General features: G+C 41.1%; 1 protein-coding gene across 9 annotated transcripts in view; it reads left to right on the top strand.

Annotated features, from left to right (window-relative positions):
- Nucleotides 1–12,223, top strand: part of FAT3 (FAT atypical cadherin 3) — a 607,093-nt gene that overhangs the window by 393,185 nt on the left and 201,685 nt on the right. For all 9 annotated transcript variants that reach the window (XM_050940215.1, XM_050940199.1, XM_050940224.1 and 6 more), the window contains exon 4: nucleotides 11,529–11,590. In XM_050940215.1, the coding sequence (XP_050796172.1) occupies nucleotides 11,529–11,590 (62 nt within the window). The remainder of the gene's footprint in view (nucleotides 1–11,528; nucleotides 11,591–12,223) is intronic.

Raw genomic sequence — 12,223 nt, 5'->3', positions numbered from 1 at the left:
CAAAGCACTTGCAACCCCTCCCAGCTTGGTATCATCCGCAGACTTTATAAGTGTACTCTCTATGCCATTATTTAAATCATTGATGAAGATATTGAACAGAACCGACGCAGAACCATTATGCCCTTCCAGCATGACTGTGAACCACTGATAAGTACTCTCTGCGAATGATTTTCCAACCAGTTGTGCACCCACTTTATAGTAGCTCCATTTAGGTTGTATTTCTCCAGTTTGTTTATGAGGTCATGCGAGACAGTATCAAAAGCCTTGTTAGTGTCCATCCTCTCATTTTGCCTCCCTTACTGTGTTTACCTTCACTTTATTTTGTCAAGTCTAGAATTTTAATTATCATCTCTTTACTGTAGGAATCCGCCTTTTTGTCCTTTAAATTAAGCAGCTATCTCTCAGGAAATGCATCAGGGACAAGTAAGTGAAAGGAAAAGGTGCAATTTCAACTGTTTGGGGGTTTTGTTGTTGTTTTTTAATATAACCACATGTTAAAAAGAAAATGTTAATGTTTTTAAAGCGGTAGCATTTTACGTTTCGCTTATTTCAGAGAGAGAGGTCATTTCAGTCTCATTGTCATCTCAGCAAAACCAGTAATGCAGTAATCTTTAAAGTAATTACACAGTCTGTTTTCCTAATTTTTTTTTCAATATAGGATCATTCATTTAGGATCAGAATTCATTCTCTTAAATTAGAGGTTTACATGTGTAATTATATAAAATGATATGTTTGTTTACATCCCCAAGTCAAATTTAAATTATATTCTATAATTTATCTTTGATATGCAATTTCACTATGTCAATCGCTAATTTCTTACGCTAGATGAATGGGCTGTTAGAGTGTTTAAAATGCCTCTTGCTCAGCGTGGATAATAGAGTTGCCCTGATTATTGCTAACCATTTCTGCACTTCTACTATCATGGATACTGGACAATTTTATACTCCAACATGCACTACTGAAAAACATAATTTATTCTAGTGACCCTCCTTGATCAACCTAGGCTTGCAGGTTTAATTCTGTACCATCAGGGGAAAACAAGGATGTTTACAGTTGATGGCTGTGCTTCTGAACAAAAGTATCCTGTCTCTTTATGCTGTTTCCTGAATACAGTTCATGAATGAAAGTTCTATGCTGACTTGTGATTATAATTGCTGTGTACTTTGGTCTTCTAGAAGGCCCATCATCTTCTTTTCAGGAATGAATTTCTGATCATTTGAGTTAGTAAACTCCTGTTAATTGGCAATATTTATTACCTGTCCTTTGACTTCTTCAGTCAGGAATTTTTTTTCCTGAGAGCACAAGCATTAGTTTCTTCTTCTATTTCATTGTTGGGCTGATATCTCCATACCTGTACCAGATATTTTCAATTGCTTGTCCCACCTTTTAGAAATCAGTGCCCGATAGGAGCTGACCAACAGGCGTTGGTTTCTGCCTATTAAAATCACCTTACCTAGAATTATTAAGAACAGGCTCAGAACACTTTTTTATAAAGTGAATTTTTCACTGATGAAACAGTCTCTTATCTTTCCCACTAGATGCATTATGTTGGACAATTCCATGAATGGCTAAATCCACAGCAGCTTTTGTTGCAGATGCTAAGCTAGGATACCTGACCTAGTTCCTTTCACCTTAAATGAGCAAAGAGATTTGAACATCTCTGTCATAAACAGATGGTTAAGGGTTAATGTCTCTTTTACCTTTAAAGGGTTAAGAAGCTCAGCGAACCTGGCTGACACCTGACCAGAGAACCAATGGGGGGACAAGCTACTTTCAAATCTCGGTGGAGGGAAGTCTTTGTTTGTGCTTTTTGTTTTGGGGGTTGTTCACTCTTGGGGCTAAGAGGGACCAGACATACACCCAAGTTTTCTCCAGTCTTTCTGAATCAGTCTCTCATGTTTCAAAATAGTAAGTACTAGCCAGAAAAGGCGGATTAGTCTTATGTTTGTTTTCTTATCTTGTAAATGTGTCTTTTGCTGGAAGGATTTTTACCTCTGTTTGCTATAACTTTGAATCTCAGGCTGGGGGGGAAGTCCCTCTAGTCTATATGAATCTGAATACCCTGTAAGCATTTACCATCCTGATTTTACAGAGATAATTTTTATTTTTTCTTTCTTTAATTAAAAGCTTTCTTTTTAAGAACCTGATTGATTTTTCCTTGTTTTGGAATCCAAGGGATTGAGCCTAAACTCACCAGGGATTGGTGGGGGGGGGGGAAGGAAGGGAATGGTTAATTCCTCTTTGTTTTAAGATCCAAGGAGTTTGGATCTGTATAGCTTCCCAAGGCAACCCTGGGTGGGCAAAGTCTGGGGGGGGGGGATAGGAGGGGGCATGGTTTATTTCTCCTTGTTTTAAGACCCAAGGGGTTTGGGTCTTGGGTTCCCCAGGGAAGATTTTGGGGGAACAGGAAGTGTGCCAAACACTATATTTTGGCTGGTGACAGCGTTATCAGATCTAAGCTAGGAATTAAGCTTAGAAGAGTCCATGCAGGTCCCCACTTTTTGGACGCTAAAGTTCAAAGTGGGGAAAAAACCTTGACAATCTCACTTTTAGGAGGCAGGTTAAAATAAAGGGCTTCCTGGGCTACAGGATATACTTTGTGTTCTCCCTGAAACTCAAGTTTCATTGGTGGTTGAGATTCCAGTATGGAAGCCTACAGCTACCTTTGATTCTCTCTTCTTCCGTTTAGAGCTTGGATCCTAGTCTAGTGTTCGTGTTTGGTTCTACCTTAAAGAAGCTGGAGGCAGAATCCTCATATCCTGTGAAGAGAAATTAGGCTTTTGATCAACCTGAGGCCAGGTTCCAAAAATGAGGCTCTCCTCAGGACTTTGAGGGTTTAGGTAGAGAAAGATAAATGTTTCAGTCTCCTGTGAGGGACCTTTAGATGCTATTTTCTTTGTTAGAATCTACAGGCCTTCACCACCGATGGTGAAATTTCTAAGACTGAGACCGAGCATAGGATTATCAAAAGTGTCTAAGTGATTTAGAAGCACAAGTTCCAAGTCTAGGCACTTTTAGAAATCTCACTCTCAATCAAGTGAGTTCAAGCAATTTGAAAAAAGATGGCCTGCCATTCTTCTTTGAACAAGAGAACCAAGTGTATGTATTTGAGAAGCTATGGGGAAAGAAAGAAACTGGTTTTCTGCTAGGAAATCATATACATACAGATTCTAGGAAGGATACTTGGACTTTTCCAGAACAACCTTCTGTTGCGGAAAGAACAAATAGTGGTGCACTAGAGTATGGGTTCTGCATCAAAACTATTAAAAAAAGCTATACACGCTCTCAAAGAGAAGGAATCATTGTCGTGGTATTTTATGGCACACAGGAAGTAAGTCTCTCAGAATGTGGTCAGTTATTAACCTATTTAAAGCTTCCTTGATTACTCCCCTTTAAGGTAAGATCTGTTTTAGAGAAGGAATGTCCAGTTCTGAAGTTTCTAGTAGAGAATCAGCTGCTTCCTTACATCTGGGAAAGCCTCCTATGTCGAAGGGCCAGCCTTCTTTTAGCTGAGGAACACTTCTGCAGCAAGAAATATGATTGTCTAGGCCAACTAGGAATTAGTGTCAGTTCACTCACACTATTTCTATTTTGGTCGGTCAGGATCCTACCCCAGATACAGATCAGTATGAACATTGGAGCCTATGCTGTCAATTTCCTCTTGCTCTCAAACTATGGGTCAGCTTCACTATTTTGTTTAGGCATAGACCTATTAAGCATCTGACTGCTGGGACCTGGACCTAGTCTTCAAAGGCTATCCTCTGGAAGTTGCTTTGATAACCTGGTGGGTCTTCTTCTTACTGTATCTTTGTTCATTGCAGCACTTGAGAGCAGCAGTTAAAAATCTGGGAATATGCATCTGTGACAAGGAAGGTGCAAAAACTCCTTAATGAGCACAGACCGGTGACAATTCTGTGGAGGAAGCTCCCTAGTTTTATATTCTAGGTACCATCTCTAAGTCTATATATTTGGAGGCCAGGATCAATATCTTAGTGAGAGGAAAGCTTTCCCATGAAACAAGGATATAGCAAAGCTTCGGGCTGAGATCTCAGCTATAATCTATATAGTATCAGTCCATGTGGCTTTGCCATAAAGGCTTTACAATTTGTGGCAAATTGCGTCTGGCCTTGTCAATTGCAGCTCAGCTTGAATAAGGTTATCAGGATCTGGCCCTACAGTTAGAATCAAAATAATTTCATTTCATTGGAAAAAGCTACTGAGCTTTCCCTGGATTAGTATTAGTATTAGACCTATGAGGGAGACTCAGATATTCTGTGTGAAAGAATATTTGCGGCAAACTAACTTTCAGTCCTTAGATGCCTTGGTACCTAAGATCCACTAAAAGAATATTTCTCAGAAGTCAAATATATGTAAGGATGATATGTATTGATTTTTATACACAGGAAGAAAATCCTGGCTGAAGATAGTTATATGATGAGTCCACAGGTTTGTTTACTTCCTCATAGGGTATTAACCAATCAGACTGTGTATGTAAATAATTGATAGCAGTGGAGAATATTCCAAATATTTTTATGCAAACATTTAGAATAATACATATTAAATAAGATTATGAAAAATTGATTAACCTAACGGTTTGTCTTCACTGCATTGTTAACTCAAGGTGTAACTCGAGTGTTGCCCCTAACCCACACTCCTGTCCACGCACAAAAATGTCTAGTTTGAGTTAACTGGTGCTTTAAACTTAAGGTAGCCAGCACATTAGGAAGGAAGCTGGAGCTAGTAATGCAGTGGGTATGCAGCAGTTTAAATTACAACTTTTTAGCTGCTAATCCAGTAACTCACTGTGTGTAGCTGAGTAGTATTTGGCAGCATGGTTTTAAAATTCCTTAAAAGGGTCTGGCAGGTTTGATTAGGGGAATTACCTTAGAAGGAGTATTAGCAATCAGGGTACATTGGACAAGGGGCCATCTCTACTTCTAGGCTCCAAGAGCAGAGGTATCATCTTGAGTTTTGTAAAGCAGCTACCAACACATTTTGGAAAGTATTTTTCTGCCGGCTGCCATAATGATAAGCAGGACCTAGGCAGATCATTTGTGTTGCTGTTGGACTACTACTCTTAAATGCCCATATGCCCAGGCTAATGGAGGAGGAGGATGGAAATCAGTAATTTCATCCCTTGCCGTTTGGTTTCTCAAATCCTATTATGCCAGTCTGCATGTCCCTTTATTGTTTTGTTCTTTGTTTTGCTTTGGTAGTACTGGAGTTGGGATCCAGTTTCACCTGGTTTGCAACTGCATGAGACAGTACATGTAGGAGGAGCAATCCTACGTATACTGCTCATCACAAATCCTGCATATCCTGTTCCCTTGCTGTTGAAGAAGGCGTAGAAATACTGACCTATACAATATGGATGTTAACAACCTAGGGACAGCTGGGCTTTCCGAGGGTGCAAGCCAGGGCTGCATGTGCCCAGCACAGTGTAGTCTGTCTGCTCTTGATGATACTTTTTAGGACCTTTATTTAAATCCTGTGCCCATTAAATATGGGATTCTGGTATCACATCTTTGAAGAGTACAGTTGTAGCATTATTTCCTCATTTGTTTATTTGTCATCCTCCATTTTAATCAACATCAGTTCCATCTTAGACTTAAAAGGGTAGATTCAGTGTTGGTGAAAAGTCATGTATTAGCTCAGGGGTAGGCAACCTATGGCATGCGTGCCAAAGGTGGCACGCGAGCTGATTTTCAGTGGCACTCACACTGCCCGGGTCTTGGCCACCAGCCAGGGGGGCTCTGCATTTTAATTTAATTTTAAATGAAGCTTCTTAAACATTTTAAAAACCTTATTTACTTTACATACAACAATAGGTTAGTTATATATTATAGACTTAGAGAAAGAGACAGTCTAAAAATGTTCAAATGTATTACTGGCACGCGGAACCTTAAATTGGAGTGAATAAATGAAGACTTGGCACACCGCTTCCGAAAGGTTGCCGACCCCTTTATTAGCTTCTCCTTTACCTGTCTGCTTTTACACAAGATACTCTCTCAGCCTGCATATCAGACCTACATTCCTTGTCAAGTTAATCATATAAGCCGCCAAGAAACATGAGCTTTGTGTTAGCGTAACAAAGGTCCTATAAAAGATGTTTACATTTTCAGTACTGTACATGGTAAACTATCGGAAAGGTTGGCAGAACTTAATTTTGATTTGCAGCTTTGGTAGGAGTTAAATGACATTTTATGCATTCAAAGAAAGTACAACTTGCATATACCAATAAAATAATGGATGGGGAAATTGGACATGGACTGTCAGATTTTTGCCTAAAAATTACTTTTGATGCAATTTATTAAAAAATACTTTTTTCCTTGTTACACAAAAAGTAGTGATTTACAGTGAGTTTTTCATATACTCACGATTATAGATAAGCAGACCAAAAATTAAAAAAACAAAATCCTCTCAGCGAAATCCTTAGCTTGTAAATTGATGTGGTTCCTTTGACTTCAGCGGAGCTACACTGATTTACACTAGCTGAGAATCTAGCTTTCTGTTTTGAAACCTAAATGGCATCAGGCCCGTAATGCAAATAAGTACTTTTGGGTATTTCCCCAAATACAATTTAAAAAGCTGTATAAACACATGATTAACCATCCAAGCAAAACTACTGTTTTAAAAAAATTAAATCACAAAGGAATCATTTTAAGTAAAAAATAAACCTGTTTTTTGCATATCACACAAATACCCATGACGACACAAATCAGCAAAACTAAAAAGCTAAACACAAGGGCTAACAGTTTTTGGCACTCTCTGGCTTGCTTATTTTAATATTAATTATTCCATGTCCATATTTTACCATTGCAGAGTGCTAGCCTCATTGTTGAACTCGGAACTGTTCCTATGTGAACGTGTTCGCTGCAGTATACGTACATTAACAGCAAAGGTTAGTGAACTGGTTCAAAGAGGGTTTGTTGTGCAATGTCTAGAACAGCAGACATGGAGTCAGGAGTTCAGAGTTCTGTTCCTGGTGGGGTCACTTATTCACTCTGTGACCTAAGGTGAGTCGCTTACCTGTGTCTCAGCTTCTCTGTAACGTGAGGATAATAATAGTTGTTTATCCTGCAGAGGATGCTTATAAATTGCTTTGAGATCCATGGATGAAAGGCTCTGTAAAAGTGCAAATTAAGACTAGTCTAGTCAGGCCTCTCTGGACCCAGAATTTGACCTGGATCGAATCTGTTTTGAAGTTCACAAAAGTTTAGCTGACTCCCCACTTAGAGTGCTTGGCTGGGAGCAGATGTGCTAGAAGGTCAGTTAATAGGATGGTTTGAATGAAAGCAGGAAATCTCTCAGCATTGCCCATGCTCGTGTACAGCCAAGACTCTGGACCGAGCCCCTGAAGCTGGCTGGCCCAACACACTTCTGTGATTACAAAGCCCTCCCCAAGCCCGAGGAGAGGACCTTCTTCCTGTTTGGTGTCCGGTGGGGGTGGCGGGGAGATGACTCCTCTTGACGTCTGAATGTGAGGAGCAGCAAGCATCCTCCCTTACCGCTGCCTGACAGCCAGGGAGAGACTGACTGAACAATTCCCAGCTGGCAACTCAGAAATGGGGCTGCCCTTCAGACAGAGCAGCAAATTATCTTCTCCTCTGGATGGGGTGGGGCATGGTAGTAGTCCTAAACCCGCCAGCTCCACCAGCTATCAATAAATAAAGCACTACTGTCACATCTACCACTGCCCTGCTGGGTGACATTAGTCAAGTTGCCTCAGTTTCCCCACCTTTCAAATGAGGATGATACTCACTGAGACGTTGTGCAGATGGATTGGTTAAGGTGTGTATAATGCTTGGAAGATTTAAAATGTGCTGAGTACTATTACTTTCACTTATTTGTTACATTAATAAACTTGGCAAGGGAAATAATGTTACAACACCATTGGCTGAATTCTGCTCTCACTAAAACCCATGAAATTCAGCTGAAGGCACTCTTGGGGGCTGATATAATTGGACCAACATCAACAGCCTTTATAGGGAACATTTATAGCCATCTCTGGGTAAGATGATTGTTTGATTGAAGAGCGTATACTAAGCATTGTTCAATGTGGAGTCTAATGGCTGCTCTTCTTTTCCTGTAGCCATTTCATTGAAATTATATGAACCATTCTAGGGACTTGCTATGTGTTTGTATTTATTATTATATCATTAATCATGTTTATTACAGTAGTGCTTAAGTGCCAGCCAAGAACGGAGTCCCACTGTGCTAGGCACTGAACAAACACACAGACAGCGCCTGCTGTGAAGAACACATAGCAGAATGGGAGCCTGAAGTATTTGAGGCTTCTGGATAGAACTGTAATACCAATGTCTGTAGCTTAAAAAAACCCAACAAACTTACAAAAGCGCACTTGTGAAAATTGGTCATAGTGACCGTCCCTTTTGCCTGTCCAGTGGCAGGTGCCAGGGTGTTCTACCAACTGGAAGGTTTAGCTTGAACAGTCCATTGTGAACCTTTCATTTCAAAAGGAGAGTAAGATGTGCTCTCTCTGAGGGGTAGAAATCATATCTAGGGTTGCGAGGCAGCCAGTTTTTGACCAGAATGTCCAGTCAAAAAGGGGACCCTAGTGGCTCCAGTCAACAGTGCAGCGAGGCTAAGGCAGGCTCCCTACCTGGTCTGGCTACATGCGGCTCCCAGAAGTGGACAGCATGTCCGGCTCCTAGGGAAAGGGGCGGCCACGAGGGCTTCGCATGCTGCCCATACCCCGAGTGCCAGCTCTGCAGCTCCCATTGGCCAGGAACCGCAGCCAATGGGAGCTGTGGCAGTGATGCCTGTGGGCGCAGGCAGCGCTCAGAGCCCCTTGGCCCCTTCGTCTAGGAGCCAGAGAGGGGCCATGCTGCAGGTTCCAGGAGCCTTGTGGAGCCAGGGCAGGCAGGGAGCCTCCATAGACCTGCTACACCCCAGACCGGGAGCCGCCTGAGGAAAGCGTCGCCCAGGTGGAGCCTGCACCCCAACCTCCTGCCCTAGGTCGGAACCCCCTCTGGAACCCTAACTCCCTCCCAGAGTCCACACGCAGCCACCTGCCCTAGCCCTGAGCCCCCCTCCCGCATCCCTTCCCCCACCCCAGCTTCCTGCCCCAGCCCTGAGCCCCCTCCTGCACCCCACACCTCTCATTCCCGGCCCCACCCCCAGCCAGAGCCCACACCCCCCTCCCACACTCTGAACCCTTGGCTCCAGCCTGGAGCCCCCTCTTGCACCCCAAGCCCCTCATTTTTGACCCCACCTCAGAGTCTGTACTCCCAGCCAGAGCCCTCACCCCTTCTTGCACCCAACCCCCTGCCTCAGCCTGGTGAAAGTGAGTGAGGGTGAGAGAGAGCAAGCGATGGAGTGAGTGGGGGGTGGGGCCTCAGAAGGGGCGAAGCAGGGGACAGAGTAAGGGTGTTCGGGTTCATGCGATTAGAAATTTGGCAACCCTAATCATATCACTCACTGTAATGACTGGCCATGCCGCACGCGTGCAAAACCGTTTGAGAAGGTATAGGATGCATTTGACTATCCAACCTTCAGTCCATACTCTTTGTGCATATACATTTCTGGCTTAAGAAGAAGTTGGGTACCATTTATAAATAGTGCCTTCGCAAAAAGAGAGTGGGAGGGCATATAAAGAGATGTCATATTTTCAGCAATAGTGAGAGCTCTATTGATACATGCCCTTGCTGAGCACAGGTGTCTGTAGTGGTGTCTGAATGTCACAAAAGGGTTTAATGAGTTCCACTTTAAAATCTTGTTGGTACTGAAATATTTTCTTAAATACAGTGAATGCCCATTAGTAGCACTATATCAGTGCCCTTTTGCTATGTTGCTCCTAAGCAACTGTTGCTGTTATTAGGGAGTGTTGATAAGTCACAGTAGAGAATGTGTTCCCAGGGGAAATGTTGCTTGTAAGGGGCAGTTGCTCTTACAAGGTGTTGCTGAAAACAAGCATCTGCTTGTAGTGACTTCTTCCTTGAGTTCATATATGATGATCTGCATTCACACAGAATACAGAGTTGCATGCATGGCACAAACCTGTCATCCACTGTGATGCCTTCCTAAATCCACACAACTGCAGTCATCTTACCGCCCAGATAACAAAATTATAACCATCTGAGATCGAAACAGCCTGCTGCATGTCTTTGTCATCCTTTTCCAGCACAGGATTATTCTCAATAACACAGTATACAATTTGTTCTGATGCTTTGTCAAGTCTAGTCTAGTTTCTAACACTTTCTCTTGGGAGTCTGTTTTTCAGTCTAATAGATCTCGCTGTTAGTCTGAAATATCAGGAAAAACTTCCCTTTGTTAATTTAATCCCATTGCTCCTAGTTATAGCCCCTATTTTACTGGTGAGTGAAGTGATTCCTCCTAAGTAGAAAGTGACAGTGTGTAAAGTGCTTTAGAGTGCTTTGAGATTAAAGGCACAATATAAATGTAGGATATAATAATTATAATTAATAACAATTATTATTCTGAACAAAATCATGGTCATCATAAGGGTAAATCCTCTCATTAAACAAGTAAGTCTTTTAGCTCAGCCATGGGATATTACTGCTTCTGTTTTTCTAGCAAATGTGAAGGATGAATTCTTGCAAAGTATATGGTACATTGGCATTGTCTTCAATAAAATATATACCTCTGGGATTCTGGTCTCTGAACACTAGTCAGAATCTACCTCCAAGACAGCACACAATGTATCCTGCTATTCAAAGAACACTTTGTGTGAGGTAGAAGTGGAAACTTTTAATTGCTACTGAGGAAAAATAAAAGCTAAAATTATTTTTAACAACGTAGTAAAGTCTGTGAGAGTGTCTCATATTTTCTTTGCTAAGTCTAAATCCTGCATGAGGTTATTAGTGTATAGAAGAGCATTGTTTAAAGTAAAGATGTCTTGATCTTTTTAATGTAAAAAGTTACTTTGTTTAAAAGCTCTTTATACATGGAACAAAATGATGACGTCGTACAAAATCGTCAATGCACAAGAGCTGGCAATCATTATGCATACAAGTAGCTATTACAGAAATAACCTTCTTTGTCAAATATAATAACAAAAAAGAGAGATCAAAAACCTATCTGAAATTTAAATAACAGAAGACCGATCTTTGGCACAGAAGTAATCGGCAGCCTATCCCATTAATTATTCAAGAACTCAAAAATCTTTAATGAGGTACTTACTGTAAGATTTCACTCATATGCAAATGTTAATTAAAATTCCTAATTACAAAACAGCTAGTGATTCTTTACTGAGGTTTTTTAATTCACCATACTAACTACAGTGTATTAACTATATAAACACAATTGTAACCCATTTTCAGTTTTTAATATTGTATTCTTTTTTCCTCTTACAGATTCATTTTCAGGCAAACCCTGACTGTGGTGATGTCGGAGAGACATCAAGAAAACTAGGCATGATACTGTTCCAAATCCCCCCACACACACTTTTGGAGAATTCAGCAGATGAACTTGTTTCGTATGGTCAGTGGAGAGACTTACGTTGCTCCAGCAGATATTGACAACCAAATGTTCTCCTTTTTCCACAGGTCTGATTACGACAACATCAAGAAAATTGGATCGAGAGCAGCAGGCAGAGCATTTTCTCGAGGTAATTCTGATGGGGAATACATGTTAAAAGAGTACCTCCATCTTCAAATCTTTCCAATTTTGAATAATGAGTTTAAAGCTTGTTTGTGATATTACCCCTGTTGTCTAATTTTCCATGTTAATTTTCAGTAGAACCATTTTTTCTCCCTATTTCTAAGACAATGCTTTACCCTCTCCTGTTGCTATCACAAAGAGGGGAACCAGACTAACTATACAGGGGAAATAATTCAGTCGACAATTCACAAAATGCTTTCAAACACATGAACAAACTAGAAATAGACAGATATTCATTTTTTCTCTAATCTCTTTTGGTTGTAGCAATTTTTTGTTACTTGTAACAATAAGTTAAAATATTTCAGAGAAGCATGTGATATTTCAGTCATCTATGTCCCTTTAATGAATTTCTAATGCAGTTTGGAAGGCCCTTATTCTGCAAAGACTTCTGCACATGGATAACTTTGCACCCTGTGATTAGTGCTGTATGGCAGCATTTCTCAAACTGGGGTCCATGGACTACTGGGGGTCTCCAAAGGAATTCCAGGGGGTCTGCAGACCTCACTGATCAACTCCTCCCCCTCCCTCCCTCAGCTCCTCCCCCTCTATCTCCAGGAGGCTACTGAACCCAAACCGGAAG

This window comes from Gopherus flavomarginatus, chromosome 1, assembly GCF_025201925.1.
Source record: "Gopherus flavomarginatus isolate rGopFla2 chromosome 1, rGopFla2.mat.asm, whole genome shotgun sequence".
Classification (NCBI taxonomy): Eukaryota; Metazoa; Chordata; order Testudines; family Testudinidae; genus Gopherus; species Gopherus flavomarginatus.
Note: the sequence above shows the minus strand (reverse complement) of the source record. Positions and strands in the feature narration are given on the sequence as shown.